Source organism: Sphaeramia orbicularis, chromosome 24 (genome assembly GCF_902148855.1).
Source record: "Sphaeramia orbicularis chromosome 24, fSphaOr1.1, whole genome shotgun sequence".
NCBI classification, from domain to species: Eukaryota; Metazoa; Chordata; class Actinopteri; order Kurtiformes; family Apogonidae; genus Sphaeramia; species Sphaeramia orbicularis.
In genome coordinates, this window is record NC_043979.1 from 41,860,668 (window position 1) to 41,884,929 (window position 24,262).

At 42.0% G+C, this 24,262-nt stretch overlaps 1 protein-coding gene across 8 annotated transcripts in view; it reads right to left on the reverse strand.

The window, feature by feature from the left end:
• Positions 1–12,755: 12,755 nt before the first annotated feature.
• Positions 12,756–24,262, reverse strand: part of nhsl1b (NHS-like 1b) — a 113,235-nt gene continuing 101,728 nt past the window's right edge. For 6 of the 8 annotated variants that reach the window (XM_030128643.1, XM_030128639.1, XM_030128642.1 and 3 more), the window contains 4 exons: positions 19,334–22,630; positions 18,204–18,336; positions 16,124–16,162; positions 12,756–15,315 (listed from right to left, as the gene is read on the reverse strand). In XM_030128643.1, the coding sequence (XP_029984503.1) occupies positions 14,649–15,315; positions 16,124–16,162; positions 18,204–18,336; positions 19,334–22,630 (4,136 nt within the window). In that variant the 3' untranslated portion in view covers positions 12,756–14,648. The remainder of the gene's footprint in view (positions 15,316–16,123; positions 16,163–18,203; positions 18,337–19,333; positions 22,631–24,262) is intronic. The other 2 variants (XM_030128641.1, XM_030128646.1) reach the window with 1 other exon arrangement.

The window sequence follows — 24,262 nt, forward strand, 5'->3', positions numbered from 1 at the left end:
CATACCTCTGGCTCCTACCAGTGTAGTACGTAACTTGGGAGTCATGATTGATAATCAGTTGACCTTCACGGATCACGTTGCCTCTGTCACCCGATCATGCCGTTTCACTCTGTTCAACCTAAGAAAGATCAGGCCATACCTAACCGAACAGGCCACCCAGCTCCTGGTGCAGACTATGGTTATCTCCCGTCTTGACTACTGCAATGCTCTTCTAACGGGCCTCCCAGCTTGTGTTGTCAAACCACTACAGATGGTCCAGAATGCAGCAGCGCGTCTGGTCTTCAATCAGCCTAAAAGGGCACATGTCACCCCCTTACTCATTGAGTTACACTGGCTACCCATAGCTGCCCGCATCAAATTCAAATCTTTAATCCTAGCCTACAAAATTCTCCGTGGGTCTGCTCCTGTCTACTTAGGTGCACTAATAAAAGCTTATGTCGCCCCACGACCACTCCGCTCGTCTGGGGAACGTAGTCTGGTGGTCCCCAGACCTTGTACAAGACAATCCAGGCTCTTTTCATGGGTCGTTCCACGTTGGTGGAACGCTCTACCAAGTGCTACAAGAACAGAGTCATCCCTGCCTATCTTCAAGAAGCTCCTGAAGACCCAGCTCTTCCGAGAGCACCTCCTATCCTAGCACTTTCAAACATTCCATTTTAAATATTCTAATAAGGTTTTTCCCAGGATTATCACAGATTCTTTCACGATTATCTCTGGAGCTGCTGCGGTGGTCCGGCCTCTTCCCTGCCCTCATCATCACCACTCACTTATCCTCAACCGCCTCCATGTGTCTCCCCCTACTCCCCCCTTCTCCCCCTCTCCCCCAGTCCCTATCTCTATCGCTCTCTCTTTTTCCCCTTCTCTACTCTCTCTCTTTAACCCCAACTGGTCAAGGCAGACGGCCATCCTCCAGGAGTCTGGGTCTGCTCGAGGTTTCTGCCTGTTAAAGGGAAGTTTTTCCTCGCCACTGTCACCAGTCACAAGTGTTTGCTCCTGGAGGATTCTGTTGGGTTTCTGTAAATTGGCTTAGAGTCTGGTTTTGACCAACTCTATATATAAAATGTCAAGAGATAACTTTCTTGTGATCTGGCGCTATATAAATAAAATTTGATTGATTGAGTGATTTAATTGGTTTTCCCCTGTAAGTCGCTTTGGAAAAAAGCGTCTGCCAAATGCGTAAACATAAACATAAACATAAACATAAATCCATTTTTGGTCTTTTTTTTTTTTTTCTTTTCTATTGGTCAGTCTTCATAATGTCCTGACAGTTTTAGAAATATTTCACCAATGAAAAGTGTTGAAAATGGCTTGTGACTACATGTCTTAACTCCATTCCTTTATTTAGAATATACATAATTTTTCCAGTTTCCTGAAAAATAACCAGTTTGGACATAAGAGGTTTCCACCCGACAGCGACGATATGATTGTCATTTCACTTATTGGTTTATGTCCATTTATACAATAGATTTATAAATGTTCCAGTAAAAAAAGAAGTCGAGTAGAGTTGAAGTAGATCTGGAAACTCTGAGACAAACGCGTTCTCTCATTAATTCTCACAAATTTCACATTTTGACCCTTAACTGTATCTTGGAAACTACAGCCAACCAGCATTTTTGACTTAATTTTTCTTTATTAGTGACTCAAATTTGGTAAAGCTTCACTACATTTATTCTGGAGGCTTTTTACTTGTAGACCAGTGTTACCTGAGGTCCACAGATAAAACTAGTCATGTGTAAATAGGGTTAATGATGTGTGTGTGTGTGTGCGTGTGTGTGTGTGCGTGTGTGTGTGTGTGTGCGTGTGTGTGTGTGCGTGTGTGCGTGTGTGTGTTGGGGAATTACCAGCAGAGGGCGACATTTCTACAGCACTATTTTTTTTTTTCCTCTGTTTGGGACAAATACACACAAGTGCCTCTGTACTTTATAATGAATGACTTACTGAAAATTCAACAACTTCAGTTAATTATGCACAAAATTCTAAGTGTGAAGAAGAGTGTTTAAAACAAAAAAAGACATTTCAGAAAACAATGAGATCTCAGTTACTGATACCAGATGCCATATGCTTAACAGTTTGTTAAAATGTGCGTTAACGAGACTGTGCAGGTTCCATAAATAACTTCCTGTGAAGTCCAACAGCAGGTTTTTATTTCTCATCAGTCAGCAGTCGCGTGGGGAAGGTGACTCCGTTCACCAGCCTGATGAAGCGTTGGTGCATCTGAGTTTATCTGATCAGACCCAGCGTTGACGAACAGCTGAGTCACAGTCAATGTCACATCACAGACGCGTCAGCATTTGCCTCTGTATGATTTGTTTTGCAACAAACACATCATTGGAGTGTCTGTGTAGTGGACAGCGGATATCCTGCTCAGATCCACCAGTATTTTATCAGACTGGTGTGCGCTCGTTTTAGATCAGGGGTGGCAAAGTTATTTTAGTTCAGGGGTCACATACGAACCAGAATGATCTAAAGTGAGCCAAACCAGCAAAATAATAACTTAATAAACTACGGATAATGTCAACTCCAATGACTTTTGTCTATGTTTTAGTGTGTAAAAAGTAAAATTACATGATAAAAATATTTATATCTACAAACTACCTTTTAAAAAATGTGAATAACATGAACCATGAGTGTAATTTTAACAATATTCTGCCTCAGTTTATCATTTATGTGTTTATTACAACTTACAGATCACAGTGGATCTACAAATACAACAATACACTTACTAACAGCCAGACTATTGTTAAAATTGCACATAATTCTGTTAAGACATTTCAGGTTGTTCATGTTTGTTCAAGTTATTCACATATTTTTTGAAAGGATAGTTTATAAATGTAAACAATTTCATGTAATTTTATTTTTTTTACACTGAAACAAAGTGGGGAAAAAAATTGAGTTGTCATTATTTATAGGTTATTATGTGATCAAAATAAGGCTTTATGTGGCCTCTGAACTAAAAGGATTGATTGTTAATATCTTCAGTAATTTTTTCATTTTATAAATTCATCCCATGGGCCGGATTGGACACTTTTGCGGGCCGGTTTTGGCCTACGGGCTGTATGTTTGACACCCCTGTTGTGGACAGACACCAAATATGGGCTAATTGATCTAAGTTTACATAACCACTATGCCTTTTTAGAGCTACACTATATGGACAAAAGTATTGGGACACATGGCTACAGCTGTAAGATATCCTGTTCAGGCTGATTTGTGATATAAGCATCAATATTCCCTTACAGTTTATTGGGAGTAGATGGTTATTTGTGGTAGAAAATTATTATTTACAGTCAGAGCATGAAAAATATTTTAGAAATGTAGAGGTAGAATGTTTAAAATCATAGCCGTGCATAAAAAAAACAAAACTAAATCAATGCAGAGAGAAATTCAGTAAAAACCATATCTGAAACAAAACAGTATAAACAAAACCAACCAATGCAATGATATTTATCCCAATATAAAACTCTATTATGACATTTGTCATTATTGTTTTGTATCCCAGACCCTTGTTAGATGCCTAAATTCAATGTGTCCCAATACTTTTGTCCATATAGTGTACTACTTTTTCAATGTTGATTTTATTCATCTCTATATTTGTAGCAAATACAATTAAACTGCACTAAAGAAGGGGTATTCCAATAATGTTGAAGAAATGAAAACGAGCACTGATGTGAACTTTGTTAAATTGTGCTTAAAAGTGTAACATGTCTTGTTGAATCCATAATAAATATAGCTCATGTATAAATGATCAGTTCTCCGATAATGAGTAGCCTCCAGTCTGACTAGAATCCCACATTCACAGTAGGATTTGTGTTGTTTTTTGCTACACACTTGCACTCGTCCTCCACACGCTGACCTTTAGTCGTGCAGATGAAACCCTCTACAGTTCACTTCCACTCCATCCTCGCTCACCTTCTCCTCTGTCTCTGTCTGTCTCCATGTCACGTCCAGATTTGCTGACTCATGTATTTTATTTGTGGCAGAATAGTTCCTAATATCATGTTCCGACACTCAGCAGAAACAACGGCCTTTTTTTACCCGCTGCATGTATACACACTCGTCGCATCGATCCCATCAGCTGCACTCTGCGAGGTGAAACATCTGAAACATACAGTCGCGGAAAAAATTATTAGACCACCCCTTGTTTTCTTCAATTTCTTGTTCATTTTAATACCTGGTACAACTAAAGGTACATTTGTTTGGACAAATATAATGATAACAACAAAAATAGTTCATAGTAGTTTAATTTCAGAGCTGATATCTAAACATTTTCCATGTTTTTTTTCTTATAATAACCAAAATCACTTCAGTTCTTCCATCAATATCTATGGCATTGTACTGACAAAAACAGTGCTTTTAGACATTCCATGTTTTCTTTTCTGTCTGTTTCAGTCACATGATACACACAGGAGTTGTTTTTAATAACTTTTGATGGTCTAATAATTTTTTCCATGACTGTAGATGACCTCTGCAGTTATTACAAATTACACTAGTCTACAGTTGTTATTGTTTTTTTTTTTATTTTTTACTTTTTTTTTTACAAATGATTTGCCTCAGAGGTTAAATGTACTAAATCTTACATACTTTAATAAGATGAATTGGAAAACAAATGACAAAAGTGCTGATTAAGTGATGTTTTCAATGTTTATCAATGTCGCTGTTGAATGGAAACCTCGTAAGTCCATGGTTTTCTTGATAATAACCAAAATCACTTCAGTTCTTCCATCAATATCTATGGCATTGTACTGACAAAAACAGTGCTTTTAGACATTCCATGTTTACTTTTGTCTGTTTTAGTCACATGATACACACAGGAGTTAGGACTTGATTGCATAACTGTTGTTTTTGATGACTTTTGATGGGCTAATAATTCTTTCTGCGACTGTAATTCATAACTAAATGACTGATAATTAGTCTAATAAATGGATATAATAAGATACAATAAGATAAGGAACGGAAGGGTTTTTATTTATCCCACTGTGGGGAAATTTCACAAGGAAGTGCACAGAAAAAGACAGGTAAAAAAAACTACAAACGAGTAAAAAAATGCCCTAAGTGAAAAATAAGAAATTTGGTATTTATATAAATATAGAATTAAAATGAGATTATTTACATATTAACATTGTGGTTGCACATGGTGTGACATGAAAGAATATGATTATCATTGCAATTATTTGTTTCTGTTATCGTCAGCGTCTGCCACTCAGAGCGACTCTTCTGGGCCTGGGTGGACGGGGTCATAGTTCACAATTAAGTCCACTTCAGTAGCTATGGCATCGTACTGACAAAAACAGTGCTTTTAGACATTCCATGTTTTCTTTTCTGTCTGTTTTAGTCACGATACACACAGGAGTTAGTACTTGATTGCATAACCATTATTTTTGATGACTTTTGATGGTCTAATAATTTTTTCTATGATTGTAATTCATAACTAAATGACTGATCATTAGTCTAATAAATGGATATAATAAGATACAATAAGATAAGGAAAGATTTTTATTTATCCCACTGTGGGGAAATTTCATAAGGAAGTGCAGAGAAAAAGACAGGTAAAAAAAAAACCACAAATGAGTAAAAATAAAAAATAAAGAAAAATAAGACATTTGGTATTTTTATAAATATAGAATTAATATTAGATATTATTTACATATTAACATTGTGGTTGCACACAGTGTGATATGAAAGAATATGATTATCAATGTAATTATTTGTTTCTGTATCGTCAGTGTCTGCCACTCAGAGCGACTCTTCTGGGCCTGGGTGGACGGGGTCATAGTTCACAATTAAGTCCACTTCAGTAGCTATGGCATCGTACTGACAAAAACAGTGCTTTTAGACATTCCATGTTTTCTTTTCTGTCTGTTTTAGTCACATGATACACACAGGACTTAGTACTGGATTGCATAACCATTGTTTTTGATGACTTTTGATGGTCTAATAATTTTTTCCGCGACTGTATGTTGCATTTCCATGACGTAAAAGTCGCTTAAAATGCGACCTGACCATTTCTAAAGTAATCGCCTTAAATAATAATAATTCCTTTCTTGCCTAAATCATCAAATACTCAATTTCTGGTTACATTTTTTTTTGTGTTTCCTGAAAAATCCGGTGTTTTCTTTTCTGTCTGTTTTAGTCACATGACACACATAGTAGTTAGTACTGGATTGCGTAACCATTGTTTTTTGATGACTTTTAATGGTCTAATACTTTTTTCCGCGACTGTATAATGAAGTTCACCGTTTAATTCCAACTCCAGGCTTGTGTTTTAATTGGAGAACCGCCGCGGGTCTGATGGAGACCTTGACTGAGGAAACGGTTGATGTGGAGGGCACGGTGTGAAAATACTTCCATGACCAAACTCATTTTGTGCTGACAGAGATTAAATAGAGGAAATTAATCTACAGTATGCAGCCGTTCTCACAGGCCACTGGACTGAAGGAACTTTGATTGTAATACGGTTCAAGTGTCCTATTATCTACAAACTGTTCATGTGAGTGGACTTGGATGTGTGTAAGCAGTGTGTGTTCACATTGCAGGGAAAAGTTAGCCTCTATGTGACCCTTATCTGATGTACACTATATGGACAAAAGTATTGGGACACGTTGAATTCAGGTGTTTTTTTTTCTAACGGGTCTGGGATACAAAACCTTAACAACAAATATCATAATATAGCTTTATTTTGTGATAAATATCATTGCATTAGTTTGGTTTAAAGGGGTCATATTTTGCTATACCCACTTTTATTAGTCTTTGGTTCATTTATTTGTGGTTTTGTGGACCCTCATATTTCTAAAAGTTTGAATTGGAACCCTCCAGGTGCTGCAAAACTATCTTTATTTTCATTTTGGTCAAAATCCAGTGGATTTCTACAACCTGTTTTAATTCCTGCTTAATTTGGAAAGTTTTATAACTAGTTACATCACGACATTTGCACATATAAGGTCCAGACTTCTGATGAACAGTTCTCCGAGTACGACATAATTGTTTGTCAGCAGCAGCGGTTGTCATAAAAATTGAAAATATGTTCAAACTTTAAGCCGATTACCTAAAATGTTCAGTTGTTGGTTGAATAGGACAGAACAGCATAGCCAACAACCTGGAGGGGGTGGGGTCATGTGCATTTAAAGGGCCAGTGCTCAAAATGACCTTTCTGGTGTCATTAGTCAGAAATAGGGTTGAAGATGGACCTGTGGAGTTGAATTAATGAAGAATTCAGACCCAGGGATAGCATTTACAGTTTATGTAGACCACAGGGAAATGTTTGAAAATTCAGAATTCCATTTAAAAAAAAAAAAAAAAAGCAAAATATCACTCCTTGAAATTATCTTTGCTTCCAAAATGAGATGGTTTTGACTTAATTTTTGTTAAAATTGATTTTTTTTTTTTTTTTTTATCCATGACTAATTTTAAATGTTCAACTTCTACATTTCTAAAATATTTTTCGTGCTCGGACTGTAAATAATAATTTTCTACCACAACTAACCATCTACTTTTTTCACATCTCACTTAAGAGGAAAAATCTACCATTAAACTTAAAGGAAATATTGATGTTTTTATGTCAAATCGGCATGAACAGGACATATTACAGCCGTCGCCATGATGTGTCCCAATATATTTGTCCATATAGTTTATAAAGATCAAGATTTCCTTTAAGTTTAATGGGAGATGAGATGTGAAGAAAGTCGATTTAGTTGTGGTAGAAAATTATTTACAATCAGAGTATGAAAAATATTTTAGAAATTTAGAGGTAGAACATTTAAAATCAGTCATGGATTAAAAAAACAAAACAAAATCAATGTTAAGAGAAATTGAAAATGGCTGTCACTATTATTGATTTAGCTGTTTTTTCTTTTTCTCCCTTACTCTTCTTTCTATACTATTATTTAAAACCCTTTACTGATTTGTCATTTTTGTATACTCACATCCTTTGACCTTTTTACTTATTAGACTGTCAATTTTTTTTTTTATTCCCTCTTCTATCTCCACCTGAATATGCCCAACATGCACAAAATAATCATAAATAATCATACACACACAAAGCCACTTGTAAATAGCCCTCTGTTTGCACCCGTCTTTGTTTTGCTTAATGTCTATGAATTATTCTGTCACGTCTGATGTCTATGTTGTTTCCCTTGAAGTCTATGAATTTGTACGTCAGATGTTTTGTCTTGTATTTTTTTGTTACCCCTGTCACAATGTTTGTCAAAAAGTCAGAAAGTAAAAACCATCTCTGAGGCATTTTGGAAGAAAAGATCATAATTTAAACAAAACTAACCAATGAAATGCTATTTATCACTATTAATATGTATTTATTTTTGACAGTCTGAATGGCACAAATCTATTTTTCTTTCTCAAATCAGAGCCAGGCCACTTTCATATCATCTGCCTACGTCATTGTTTCAGATTTTTCAGGAAACACAAAAAAACATAACCAGTAATTGAGTATTTGATGATTTAGGCAAGAAAGGAATTATTATTATTTAAAGCAATTACTTAAGAAATGGTCATGCCGCATTTTAAGTGACTTTTCCGTCATGGAAATCCGACATGCGTCACAGTTCTGCGTTGGAGGAGGCGGGACATGCAAATATTTATTTCCATCAGGGTTCCTACAGGTTTCTACAAGTTAAATGTAAGACCTTTAAAGACCTTTTTTAAGATTACTTAGAACAGATTTTAATGCCCATTTCACAATCTATTTCACGGTCATACTGGCAAAAATTCGTGACTCCTGGAATTTATGAAAATGTATTTATTTACTCCACTGCCTTGATTCCCATCGTTCTGACTCATTTCTCACCGGGGGCTGCAAAGTTAGCGATAATTAGTTCCTAATTTCAATATAAATTGTCAGGTTGGAAAAAGTGGAACTGAGTCGACTAATGTTACTTTCTTTGCTGCTTGGACATTTAACCAACACATTTAAACACAAGTTCATGACAACATAACTTAAGACCTCCCATTTCAAATTTAATACCTTTTAAAGAGTTTTTTTAAGGTATTAAATGCATTTGTAAATTCAAGACTTTTAAGACCCAGTGGGAACTCTATTCCATGAACACAGTGTTCTGAGTATGATGTCACTTCAGGGCCATATTCTGGTCACATAATATGGGTCTGATTGTAATTACAATGTGATCAAACACTTCAAAAAAAAAATTAGATTTCAGAAAAAAAAAAAAAAAAAAAAAAAATCTGAATTGAGCATAAAGACCTGCAGCGTGAATGTCAGGATTCCCACATGGTCTTAAAAGTCTTGAATTTACAAATCTGCATTTAATGCCTTAAAAAAGTCTTTAAATTGTATTAAATGTGATATGGTAGGTCTAAGGTTCTGTTGCCATAAACTTTTTAGGTGACTTGGTGTATGTTTATGGAAAAGGATTAGGGCCACTGGAAAAAAAAAATTAAATTAAGGTCCAAAAATATACAGGGTGGGGAAGCAAAATTTACAATGAACATTTAGTTGTTTTTTCTCAGCAGGCACTGCGTCAATTGTTTTGAAACCAAACATATATTGATGTCATAATCATACCTAACACTATTATCCATACCTTTTCAGAAACTTTTGCCCATATGAGTAATCAGGAAAGCAAACATCAAAGAGTGTGTGATTTGCTGAATGCACTCGTCACACCAAAGGAGATTTCAAAAATAGTTGGAGTGTCCATAAAGACTGTTTATAATGGAAAGAAGAGAATGACTATGAGCAAAACTATTAGGAGAAAGTCTGGAAGTGGAGGAAGCAACAAAAAACGTACCAAAGCTTTTATTAAAGCTCTCAAATCCAAAATCCTAAAGGATCCAACCAAATCCATGAGAAAAATGGCAATTGAACTTGAGGTAGACAACAAGAGCGTTAGAAATGCAGTAAAATATGATTTGAAGTTAAACTCTTACACAAGAACACCAAAACACTTGTTGACAACAGCAACAAATCCAACTTTAGCAATTTTTGGGAATCATGCTTATGGCCACCTTCTAGCCCAGATCTAAACCCTCTGGATTCTGCTATTTGGGGCGTTTTATAACATGCTACCAATAGAACATCACACAGCAATGTCGACTTTCTTAAAGATACTATTAAAGAAGAATGGGAGAAGTTGTCACCCGAATATTTGAGGAACACTTGTTCAAGTTTCAGGAAGCGTGTGAAGGCAGTTATTGAGAAAGAAGGAGGACACAGAGAATAAAAACATTTTCTATTATGTACATTTTCTTGTGGCAAATAAATTCTCATGACTTCCAATAAACAAATTGGTCATACACTGTCTTTCAATCCCTGCCTCAAAATATTGTAAATTTTGCTTCCCCACCCTGTACTTTTTTTATTATTATGAGAGAAAAAAGACAGAATTCTGAGGAAAAAAGTCAGAATTCTAAGAAGAAAGTCAGAATTCAGAGATTAAAGACAGAATTCTGACTTTTTTCCTCAGAATAATAATAATAAAACAAATATACTGGACCTTAATTTTAATTTGTTTTTTTTCCAGTGGCCCTAATCCTTTTCTGTAGTCTGTTAAATGTCCGAGTTGCAAAGAAAGTAGCATTAGTCGACTCAGTTCCACCTGTTCCAACCTGACAATTTATACTTAAATCAGGAACCAATTATCGCTAACTTTGCAGCTGCCGATGGGAAATAACTTGGAACGGTGGGAGTCAAGACATTGGAGTAAATAAATACATTTTTCCTGAATGTGGCATAAGTTGTTCCCAGCTGATGTAAATCTTTTAGCTCGTTGGCTCGGCGTTGACAAATACTGTGAGTCCTGTCTAATTTGGTACAAAAGCAAACAGTGTTTTACTTTTTGTGATTAACTGGAGCAGTACTTGTTGACTGGTGCTTACTATTCTCTCTGTGACACTGGAGTCAACACGCTCACACCGTCTCATTTGTCACTGCGTACGTTGTCTTCTGGTGAGGGTCCTGTACAGAGGAGGGAGTGAGTAGTGTGATTATGACAGGGAGGGGTTTGTATTGATTGATGTCTGTCAGCTGGATGGATGTGTCAGAGGTCATGTGACTGCGCTGAATAAGAGGCCGAAGGACTTCATTGAAAATACTGCAGGTTTCTGTTTCTATGCCCTTGAGACGCCTGTGTGTGTGTGTGTGTGTGTGTGTGTGTGTGTGTGTGTGTGGAAAGGGCATTGAGGATCTGTGGAGAATATAGAGGTGTTCAGAGGCTCTAAGGCAGTGTTAATTTTGTAGTAGTTCCCAAATGAATTTTACTCCAGATCTAACCTTTAAGTGATTTATCACCAATTATTATTACAATATTATCTTGTGTATTTTGCAGTTTTTCAGTGAATATCAGGTATCTTCCTCGATTTAATTCACTGATCATGTAGCTGTTCATTAAAGGTCAGATTAAAGTTGAAGGCTATTACATCAAAACCGGAGCAAACTGAAGAAAAAGTGACCTAAAAACAGGTTGATTTTCATTTTCTTTTCCTAATAAAAAAGAAAGTTACTACCTGACAGTAATGGGAAAAATGCATCAAAAATGACTCTTCATTTTCTGATACCGGATGTTGTCGTTTTCAAGGAAAGAGTGCTAATGCATAGGTCACAAAGATTCTAACGAATGATAGGTTTGTACGAATCTTCCAGTTGGTGTGAAATCCGGAGTTTGTTGACATTCGTGGAGGGAGCATGTCTACGATGTCCAGATTTCACACAAACTTAAGATTTGTACAAACCCATTGTTTGTAAGAATCTTTGCGACCTTAGAATTAGCACTCTTTCCTAGAAAATGACAACATCCGGTCTCAAAAAATGAAGTCATTTTTTGTTTGTTTTTCCATTTCTGTCAGGTACTAACTTTCTTTTGTTATTAGAAAGAGAAAATGAAAATCAACCTGTTTTAATTTGGTTTATCTGTTTTGACACTGAAAAAGAAAAACACCTTGAAATTCAATTTTAATTCTTCTATTTTAAAACGAGTCAATTAACCACTAGTTTTTCTTGTTTCTGAAATGAAAATCCAATTACGAAAAGATACACTGACCAACCTGCTTTCACTGTTGTTTATTTATAATCTCCATATCCTCCTATAATTACCTTTTAGATGATGACGAGGCTCAGAGGCTGCAGCAGGTAGATCTGACACTCCTTTAACTACACCTTTTTAAGGTTTGTTTGAATGGAATACAAAATGTCAGTGCATACAAGGCCATTTGTGCCATAGTTTATTCCTTAATCCAGTGAAAATCAATTGGAAACTGAATAAGTGATATTGATGATGCAACTCAAACTGCTAAATTGTTATCAGTTCCCATCGCTAGATCAGACCCATTTGAGGTCATATTGGTCTGCATGTGGCTTCTGAACTACAAAGATTTTGACAACTTTGACTGGAAATATCTCCATTGTAACTTTTAGATTTCACAAATTCATCCCCTGGGCCAGAGTGGACCCTTTGGTGGGCCGGTTTTGGCCCGCGGGTCACATGTTTGCTGTTCCTACTCTAAGGTATAAACATCCGGGCCAGGTCTCAGGGGTTGGGCTCGAGTCTCTCAGCGATTCAGTGTGTGTTCTAATAAGATGTCCGAGACGGGGGACATAACTGATGACCCCCACGGCCGAGGGAACGGGGATAAACGACAGGCTTTGGACTGGAGATGACGGACGAGTGTGGGTGCCATGGCGACGGCACTAATGAGGCGGTGATTTGCGGCGCCGGGTTGGCAGATGGCCGTGAATCACACACACACATACGCACACACAAGGGCGGTTACTGAGAAATGACACACAGACGAGCTCTTTAAATATCACCTTGTTTAATTACACAGACATACACATGAGCGTTAGCAGCCTGCCTTCAGCTCCACTCCCACCACTGGCATGTCCTCCTCTTCCTCAGTCTCAGTCTTCACCTGTTCTTTAACCCTTTCACAAACTCGCTTGGACTGAGATGTTCCTGGCATGAGACAAACCTGGGCCCAAAGTGCTCACTGTGATTAGGCGGGTGCTGGGAGACGCGTGTCGAGCCACAGGTGATTAAACCAAAGGCTGTTACGGCTCTTAGGAGGTTCTTAAAGTGTCACGCCTGTCACTTCAGTTGATGACACTCAAAGACCACATTGACTCAGCTGGAAACACCAGGATTAGACCTGCACGACTCAAAAGATTAACATCTGTTGAAGACATAAATATGACTATTGTTATTGCATTTTCCAACACCTTTTTTAAAAAGAAAAACAGCCTGGAAGGATCAGCAGTGTGAATGTGGCCTTTGTGTTTTGGGTCTTGTCTGTCCTAAATTGCTGCTGATGCTACGTCTCCATTCACCCGCTGACCGACTCTGACCAGGATGTCGTACTGCAGCCCCACTATTTGAAAATAAATAATCTACAAAAAAGGAAAAACCACTCCCTTTCAGCAAACAGAGGGCTCTAAAAATGTACAAAGTCTTTGAAAATAAGTAAAATGTTACTTAAAACTCCTTTCTCTATGTATTTACATACAGAACCATATAAAACTGCAAAAAGGATAAACTGAGCAGAAAAGTCAACAGCATTAGAGAAATCACTTAGGCTCTAGAGGGTTCTAGCAGGTCATTCGAGCAAATTCAACGACAACAGGCGGCCACACTTTTAGATTGTGTTTACGTTTGTTATTACTGACAGCTAAATTTACTGTTTTAGCTCTTTGGTAACCAACATGATCACTAGGAGACTCGGTAAAATAGACTTTTCTCTGTCATTTCTGGCTTTACATTTATAGATTCGTACTTAATTCCCAAACACAGTTATGACATCACTTGTTTATTAAAACAATCTTTTAAACATATTTTTAAGTCACAAACAATGAAAAACACCTATGCACAGTGCAAATCTACAAACTAAAATTAAAACAATAGAGGTTTTATGTTTCTTTTTAGAGTAAATTTGCCTTTTTTGGGTCAAACCTTTGTACACTTAACCATCATTCTGTTCCCAGACGGCAGCACTGAGCCCTCTGCACTTCTGTATGAACCACTAAACACACCAGCTCTGCAAAAGAAACCACTGACCTAAGAGCAAACCTGGTAATACTCATCGCTGGAGTTGTACCATGGAGCTGTGTGTTGTACCACGTCCTGTTCCTTCCACTATATCGGCTGTTCAAAGCCAACACTTGCAAGCCATGGCGCTCTCAAACACTTTCCAGAGCCAACAGGCGCGAAGCGGAAGGTGAACGTCCATCATGCCTTTACATTCACTTCTTTCCACCTGCCTAAGCTACAACAGCACCACAGCAAACAACTTGTGACTCTCCAGTTCTTTCGCTTTGTCGTCATCCTTTGTCTTTCTAAAGAAACGAAGGGTTCCTGTGTTAAGAGAGCCGGAACAGAACGGAGAAAACGGATGAAAAACAAACCAGGTTTAAAGAAACAATACGAAGGGTGAGTCGAAGAACAAACACAGAAGAGATGGGAAAGCTGCAGAAGAGCCAGTTCTCCACTTCAAAGTTCAGTTGAGTCCGTAATAGTGCGACCTTTGACCTTTGACCTCGCATCGGGACCTGGTGTGTCTGTACCCTGTGAGGCGGCGGCGGCAGCACAGAGGGGGGGTACATCTCAGGAAGGTGTCCATCTGTAGAGGGCGCCGTCAGCCCCCTGGTTACAACGCTGAAGTTCATGTCCCCGTATCCACAGGGCAGTCCTCACGCTTTAACTTCTGCCTTCGTCAGATAAAGTGCCATTTGAGTCCCGGAGCGCTGGAAGAGTCTGGACCACGGAGATGCTCTCTGCCGTGTCCCCGTACTCGCTCTCGGCCAGCTCGCCCTCGCGCTCACAGATAACTGTCATTGGGCTGCTCAGGATCCTGCTGCGTGCGTTGTACTTACTGCTGGCGGCAGAGGGCGGCGTGCGCGAGCGGCCGTATTTCATCCCGCTCATTGAAAAAGACGAAGTCGGCGAAGAGAGGGCCAAAGCCTCGCACCGGTTCCAGTCATCTGACGACCTCTTCCCGCGGCCGGGGGAGGCGCAGGGGCTCTGTGGCGCTGTGGGTGAAGAGGGCGAAGCGGCGGGGGGGTCTAATGCCGACTCGGAGCGCGTCCTCTGGAAGCGTGGGTCGGTGGAGCGGAGCATCTCGGTGGCAGACATCCTGAAGCTGGTCTCGGAGCGGCTGCCCTTCTTCAGGAGCAGGGCCTTGAACGTGTCGCTGCTGGTGGACGACTTCCGGAGGCTGCGCTGGATGGCGCTGCTCTGACGAGGCAAAGACGACACCATGCCCGGAGACGCGCCAGTGGGGGTGACGGGGGGAGAGTGCGAGTGGCTCCCGCTCCGGGACTTGTCCTCCTCAGACTCCTTGCGACCCAGGACTTTACGCTTGGACCTGAGGTAAGATGAGAGTAATTAGTCTGAGGGCATATGTGGAGAAACTCTGCGCAGTAAGTGACCGCAGGCTGGGTTAATAGAAGTAAAGTGATTTGAATAGTGACTAATGAGGTCACAGAAGAGCAAGAAAATCATTTAGAGAGTTGGGGGCAGTTTTAAAAGCAACTGAAACAGCACTGGTTATTAAGGCAGCAGCGTATACTTTACAGTTTCTTCATACTTGTCGTTAAAACGCAGCTGCTTCCCAGAACAATGAGTGTAACTGGAGAAAAGGATTACACTAAAGATAATACATGTCTCAAATCTTTGTCCCAAATTTGCCATATGTCAGCACTGCCCCCAGCAATCGCACAACACAGCATTATGTAAGTAAAACAATGAAGAACACTGAGTGGCATGAATGCTCAAAAAAGAGAAGAGCAATGACAAGAAGAAGAGTTTAGCATTTTGATTTAAATCCATTGAGTTTTTATAGGAAAAGCTGCAGATGCTGCGATTCTGCAGGAAAGCTCAGACGCGGCACAATGAAATTAATCAAAAAACAAACTGGGAAATGTGCCCAAAGCAGTTTTAATCACACGATTCAGCTTGGTCTCAGCAGGGAGTATTAGAGTGGTTGACTGCACTGCTCAGCCTATACTGTATTTAACTGCTGCACCAAAGCGTAGCAACGAAGCTGGAACTGGCAGAATATGACAGCAGCCCTTAGACATCTGCAGTCCAGTATGCATAGTGGGATTACTGGGTCTGATGCAAAGGTGACAAGGCTGGGCAATTATGGGAAGGGGCTACTTGCCACTGCGCACCTCTCTAGAAAGGGTGCACCCTCCCACTGCATGCCCCCACTGCACAGGGGAGAGAGAGGAGGAAAGGGAAGACAGATGATTAAAGGCATGAAAAATACAGATTGTGTGATAAGGGAGTTATTTGATGCCAGGGGTAAAGGGAGGAGGACTGAGGCAAGGTGAGACATAACACTTAATCCTCAGATTAGATCTAAAGGAAGAAATTCTACGAAGGACAAAGAACCTGTGGAGGATATTCGGTGAAGGTCACAAGGAGCGAGGACTAAGAAATAGAAATGGTTTGTGTTCGACTGGAAGTAAAGCTTCTGTTTGCGAACGACTGCGAAATGCGTCCGTGCCCTAAATTCAACCTCGATCTGCCGTCGTCTCCTGCGAGCTCCCGCACCACATTAGCCCGTCAGTGTTACATAAGAGTTTTCTCACACACATTCACACGTGAATATAGTCACACACCTGAAGTCAGTGAACCAGGGCGCCTCCATACTGAACCCAGACACACACATATACAGAGCTACACCGGACAGACACATATTCCAGTTTTGGTTACAAACGTCAATGACACTGTAACATAAGCTTCCACTTGCAACACTCTATCGACTAAAACATGTATTTCTTTCTGTATAGTTTGGTTTGAAGGCGTTTCCAGTCAACAAGTAATGTTTTCTCTTGCAAACGTGAAGGTATTCCACCACAGTTTCATTTTCTGTTTCTTCAGAGAAGTGAAAAAAGACAGCAAATATGAAAAGTAAAAAAAAAAAAATCATTACTAAGATTAAATTGTGTACAGAAAGCCTCAATTTTAGATGTTTTTACGAGTATTTTAATGACCCTTGCTACTAAAACTTTGACATGCTTGATTTGTTTTTTTCTTTTTTATGTAAGTTATGGATAACATGAAGTACGTTTAACTTAAAACAAAGCACATCCTTAGAGCACAGTTTCTACATTTCTTTGCAATACTGTAGATGATTCCTGACAACACTTCCCACTTTTCACAAATGTGTAAATTCATTTTATATTCTGTACAGGGAGGTGTGATGGAGGAGGAGAGAAGTAAGGCGAGCGGTAAACAAACACCATCCCACTGTGAGAATTACACACACACGCTAAACACGATTTTTCATGATTAATTAAACAGTATTACACAATAACATTTAATGAGTGTGTACATGCACTATATATATGTGTGTATGTATGTATGTATATATATATATATATATATATATATATATATATGCACTGCCAGTCTGTTTGCAGGAGTAATAAAATCCCGTGAAATGAAATCCTGTGATGCTTAAGAGGACTCTTGACTGCCGCAGCACGTGACCGTGAAACACAAACTGGTGGGCTGCATGAGAAATTTATGTGTGTTCAGCCTTTGAAGTATGGCCGCACGTATGCAATATATGTCAGCGCACGAGAGCAGTGAATGGCAGAAACATATCAGAGCAGGGAGAGGAAGAGAAACACACAAGGCGCTCTCTGGTGGCCTCTAACCTAGATTAGTACTGGAGGGTGTTGAGCAGTTAAATAATGGATGAAGCAACAGCCTTTTTAACTCGTGCTAAAAATGAGCAATGCTAATGTGATTACTTCGATAAGACAATGCACAGATAAAGATCTCTGTACTGAACTGGATTTTTCCCCCAAATTTATATTTTGTGTATACACTGTCGCCTCGTGACCAAGAATAGAAAAAGCTACTCCGTCCTGGCTTGGAGACTCTAGAGACCAGCTATTTGACAGATGCGTACGCTTGCAGATGGGACAGCGCTGGGTAAAGTTATGACTGAGAGGTGGAGGGGGATGGAGATGGAGATGGAAAAAGAGAAATCATGTCCTGAAGGGTGAAGTGTGTGTGGGGGGGGTGGGCGCTCGAAGTTCAGGGTTAGATGTTGTTTATGAGGGGATGAGGAACGGGGGGAATGAGATGCTGATGGAGGAGGGAGAGAGGAAAACAAACCGTAAAACAGGCGGCTGAGTGGAACAAACGGAGGCGGAGTTCGAGCGGAGGCAGAGGGAATAAGTGGGAGAGTTGACGAACGGCGGTGACAAGTGGAGGGGAAACAAGTGTGGGTACCTGTGAATGGCCGCGAACAGGTCGTCTGTGGTTCGGGGTCGGGAGGGAGTCGGGGTTACCATGCTCTCCTCGGGGGCCCCGTTGGCGGACGGGGCTGGAGACGACTCAGCCGTACTGGAATCGAACACGTCACCTGCGGGAGAAAAATACAGACATTACGCACAAACACACACTTCAGCGGGGCATGCACAAACTCAGGTACCCTCCGTCCTGTCTGTGTTCTGAGGTGGTACAGAGGAGGCGCCCGACTGTCCTCTTACATTCTCTTTCTGCTGTTAGATTCCCTTTCTTCTACTCTAGTTTAGCCTCTTTTCTCCTCCTCCTCCTCCTCCTCTCAACCTCCGCGCTCACGTCTGCGATTCGACTGCCTGAGCCGCTGCGGGCAGTCTCACTTTACGCACGCTCCCCATCCTCCCCTTCATCCCCTTTACCAGATCTGTTCCCTCCCTCTGATATGATGGAGCCCCTCCCCCTTCTCCCTCAAGCCACAAAACGCATCTCCCCTGGGACACTTACCCCCTCCCTTACCTCAGAGTGAGAGAGAGAGACAGGGCATGGACAGAGCGAGGATGAGATTAACAGAAGAAGAGGAAAAGCACAGGCAAAAATGGGTATTTGGAAGTATAGATGGATGGATGGAGGCTTAAAGGAGTGAATAAACAGAACAGTGGGTGTATGTGTGTGAGTGAGTGAGTAAGTCAGGGGCAGAGAAATAGAGCAATGCGGGAAAAACGAAGGGACACTGGCCATAAGAGATCTATGCATGTACAATCTAGAAGGATGAGTAGAAGCCAGAGTAAAAGAGGATGAATTCAAAAGGCTGCTGCACTGCTGTCCCAGTGATAAGCCGTCTGTGCCGCACCATTTCCACAGATTTCCACCCTTTTAAAGCTTGTGGTTTCAAGTTTGGCTCTTTTGCTTTATAGGACAAAATGAATTTCACAGCTGCCTGCAGAGCTGGCGCCACAGCAAACACAAGAGGAACGTCACTCCCACCCATACAAAGATATGGAAATACGCTTGACTAATTAGTAAACAATGCTACTGGCAGATGGCTCTTAAAAATAGGGTTCTCGCTTCTTAAACGATGACGATGATGAGATATTATAACTAAGTAATGCCAGACTCACCTGTGTCTTCCTCCTTGGAGCTGATGGATCCGGTCGTGCTGCTTGTTCCATCTCCTTCCTCCTCCTCTTCTTCATAAGTCCCTCCGTTTGTACACACACTCGTGTCTGGGCTGGTGGAAGCTGAGATATGGGACTTTTCCTGTGTTTCTGTGGGAGTTTCACTTCTCTCCTCTACAGACTCAGAGCTCTCAGAGGTTTCCTCCTCCTCCTCCTCTAGTTGCTCATTTTCTTCTTCCTTTACATGTATTTGCGGCGCGTCTACCTGGTCTTCTACATACAACAAGCTGTTCGTTTCCTCAGGCTGACAAAGACCCTGTTCTTTGATTGGTTGGGGGTTAAATGGTGGGACAAAGTTAAGTTTGGGTTTCTTGGAGACTGCTGGGGGTTTCTGTTTGGCTGGAGAGCTTTGGGAACTCTGTGGAGGACTCGGCAATGCTTCCCGTCCTTCATATTTATCTTTTCCATTTAGGAGGATGTATGTCTGGTCCTCAATATTTCCATTCAAGACACAACTATCTGGAGTGTCAGTGGAGATGCTGCAGTCTATTAACTCTTGTAAAAGCTTTGACACAGGTGACGGTGTGGAATTGCGGGACTCTTCTTCTGGAGAACAGTTTAACAGTGGTAACACGGTGTGATGCTCCTGGGGGTCAGACTCAATGATCTGGGGCTTAAGACCCTGAATGAGGTCCAGCGCTGTGTCCTGAGCTTTGGTGTGATCCATCCCATTAATCTCCTTCTCTGGCCGTTTGACTGAGCGGAGCTGAACACTCTGCAGAGCGAAGGGGGTGATGAGGGGCTTAGGTGACTGCATGGGGCTGTTGGACAGAGGTGGTTTAGGACCATCCTTCAGTGCCTTTACAACAGATGGGGAGGAGGAAGGTGGCACAATGGAAGGCAGTGGAGGAGGTGGAGGGGGGTTCATGTTGGGGAAAGGAGGTGGGGGTGGTGGAGGAGGAGGAGGACTGAAGCTCCCATTGAAGGATGAGCTAGGGTGGATTAGTGTTTCAGGCGATGGAGGAGGAGGGAATTCTGGAGAGGTGGAGGAAGCGGGAGGGGGGCTCAGAGTTGGGCCTGGTGGAGTGGTTGGTAATGGGGGAGGTGGTGGAGGAGTTAAAGAGCCTGCTGTGGATGTTGGTGGAAGAGGAGGGGGGAAAGGCGGAGGTGGACTGAGAGGAGTGTTGGGAGCCGAAGAGGAGGAAAGTGGCAAGGGTGGAGGTGGCGGTGGAGGAGGACCAGAGTTTTTAAGCGAGTCTGATGTGTTTGAGGAAAGAGAAGTGGAAGAGGAGGAAACGGAAACGGACGAGAGGAGGGATGACTTCCTCTCGGGCACTTTGGGCTTGGGCCGGCTGCCTGAAGGAGACATGGACCGGACGAATGAGGGCACTGGGGTTCCAGCTGTTGGGGTGTTCGACTGGCTGGAGTAGCCACTAGATGGAGACGTCAGCCTGTGTACTCTGTCCGGTGAGGAGGTGGAGGTTTTGGGCTTCACTGCTACCTCTCCCTCCTGACACGGAGCTCTGGTCGTTTGGTTGTTCCTGTGAATCTCACTGTCCTTCTGTATTTCCCCTGGGTGAGGCCCGGCTGACATGTTATCTGTGGCATGGGCTTGAGGAGACTGTGCCCTCTGGTCTCCATGGTGACGGGGATACTCCATGTAGTAGCCCCAGGAATCTGCATAGTCAGAACGCAAGCTGCTTGTGTCACTGTGGGCAGGTGTCACATGGCATAGGGAGTATACATTGGAAACGCCGCCGCAGTTCGCATTAGCTACTAGTGACGCTGCTGAACTACCGGCGCTGATGCTGCTATGACTCCGTGGTCGCAGCACCCAAGGGTCATCGTAGTCACTGCTGGGGCTATGAGACGGCGAAGAGGGTGAAGCACCTTTACCTTTCCCTCCCCTCAGTCCAATCTGTAAGCTCTGCTGCAAGCTAGCAATTAGTGTCTCATTGAGCATGGCAGCATTTGGCTCATTAGCACCGCTGATGGCGCTAACGCCTCCAAGGGGCTTTTTCCCACCAGGTTTGCGTCTGAGGGAATCTGTGCGAGCTGGGGGCAGCGGAGGCTTCTTGGATTTGCGTAGGGAGATACTGCGGGATAGAGAGCGGTCACTATACAAGCTTCCAGTGTCGTCCTCATTGGCCATCTCACGGCATTCGTACATGCTGTGTCTAGTAGCTCGTCCTGCCGCTGCCCCATGCCCACTTCCATGGCTGCGTGAGCGTAGACCCGAGTCCAGGTGCATGGAGGTGTAGTACCCATCATTGTCCTGGGAATAGAGTGAGCTGGAATCAGTAGTGGTCCTGGAGGAGTGCTCCAGGCTGCTGTACAGCTGGTTGATAGGGGTGGAGCAGCTGGAGGTCAGAGTGCGGTGTGGGACCACCACATTTTCAGGTGTGTCGTATATCCACTGCTCCTCTGGGAGACAGGATGGGGGTGTGGGGGCCAAGGTGCTGTGGCTGTGTACACTGCTGTCGGAGTGGCCCGACTCACTGGCAGGGGCTTCCTGTCCTTTGTGGATAGGTGTAGAAGTGGCCAGTGCTGGGCAGGTGGAGCTGTGGGTGAAGCCTGCAGGACTAGAGGTGGGGGATTCAGCGTTGTGGGAGGAGGCTAGACTGAGTGGTCGAACGTTGGGGTAAACTGAAGGTGAGAGCTGAGTGGTGGTGTTGAGGGTAATGACCTCAGATGAGCTTGGTAAGGTGGCATTTGGGATGAGTGAGGTGGAATATGCAGCATGTGGAGAAACGACACATGCTGGACCACCACCCCACTCGCTGACCTGTGTTCCCCGAACCTCCTGGGACTTGGGCCTGGGTAAGGTGCCTGTCCTTGGGGCATTTCTCATATGCACTGCTGTATCATCAACCTGGAGCTTCCCAATCTGCCTCTGTGGTGTAGTCTGCTCCTCTGACTTGATGGGGGTGCTACTATAGATGGGATCAGCACTGAGGGACACCCTGGCACCCTGTCGGGGTAGACTGTGGTAACGGGACAGGTCTCCGTTAAACTGAGGCAGCATCAAAATTCCAGTGCTGTCACTACTGGAGATGGATATACTGCCGGTGGAGGAGGAAGCAGAAATGCCGGCCATCTGCGCAGCAATTCCCTGTCCTCTTTGTGCCCGGATTCTCCTCATGGATGGGGGTACAACCTTCACTTCCTCTGTTTGACAGCTTGAGTCTCTAGTCTCTGAACGCCGAAGCATTGAGTTGACACTCCCAACTCGGCCCAAAGTGGAATACTGTCCCGGGATGAACATGGAATGTGGCCGAAGCTCTCCACCGCGTCCTTTTGCTGCATGCAAACAATCAGAAGAAGACAATTAAAAAGATGAGAAGCATAACATTGATCATATTATCTCTTTCTGTCACCATTAGTTACTCCACTGCTGCTCTGATTGCTTTAGTTAGGATGCCTTTTACGCTTCAATCTGGACTGTCAGGAGGAAGCTAATTAATTTGATTTGCTGTAGTAACTCTGCCTCATACGTTAATAAGCTCTGGTCTTCTTCATTAAGAAGGAATGGATATGAGGGGAAACAGATTTTCTTTCTATTCTGGTTCTGTATCAGTTCAGTACAAAAGCAAACAGTGCCCTTGGGTCTGAGACAGGCAGCTGGTAAAGAAACTACAAACACATACTGATACAAAGACACAGACTGGCACATGTACAAGCATACAGAAGCGTAGCACATTCATAGAGAGAGCACTGCGTACGATATAAGCAGACAAACACGGAGACACTGACACAGAAATGCAGATGTATCACAGAGACTTACACAAACATACCGGCTACTAAAACAATTTGTAGAAAGGCTCGTTAAGCGAGGGAGGGCTTCTAGTGTATCTCCCATCTGTGGTGGCTCTCCTGTTGATGCTTTGATTCCAAAACACACACTTGCATCCGTTCTTCTCCCTTTCCTTTCTCACTCCCTCTAAGCCACACATACACTCTCTTCCTCCTTTGCTAAAAGCTGGAGTGACAGCTTGGCTGCTGCTGCGATAGATTAAGCTGCAGGTCTACTTCACAGGCAGCTCGAGTGCAAGGAGAGGGAGGGATGAAGCACTGGGACAATTACACCGGCCCAGTAATCATGACATTCAAAGGCTGTCGTCAGCTGGGCACTAACCAGACTTTTAAGCTGTTTTCTTATCAGCCTTGGTCTTATCTCACAGCGATGTAATGGACATTCTCCTTCAATGCTACTGTCATCCCACAGCTCAAACATGTGTAAATAAACGTCAGCCATGCGGTACCATCAGTGTCAGCTTAGTTGAGCAGGGTGTTAAGCAAGCACTAAGCCTACTAAGTAAAGAGGGGACCCCTGAAACTGCATATTTGCAATTTAGCGCTCATCTGTTCAGGAAAACCTGTTTGGCATGTGTATGACACCGAAAACAAAGATAAGGAATCGAACTATAATTTTTTAACAACAATCGCTGCAACAGTCAGTCTGTCATCTAAGAAAGCAACAACACACCAATGACCAGTATGGCCCTAGGATTACACACATATACACACAAAGGACAGACACAGGACTACAGAAAGTTGACCCAGAAGGATTATGGTGCAATAAGTATTCAAGAAAGGCAATCTCTGCTTTTAAAGTCTCCTATGTGACATGACTTTCCCAAAGGCAAAATCTAAAATGAGTTTTTAAAGAAGAGGGGAAGGACACTTAAAACCATAAAACTACTGCAAAGGATTTCATAAGTGTTTGCTGAATGTGGATGCAGTTAAACAGAGTGGAGGAGAACAAAAAAGGACACTTGCTGGGTAAAACTGAAGCAACTGCTGGGCCTTGAGCCAACACTGTGGACTGTGCAAGTGTTATTTCTCTTTCATTCACTTAGTATGTTAGTCTTTTTCAGAACATGAATCCATGAACTAGTGTTCCAATGCAAATAGGAGCGATGCTTGTTCATT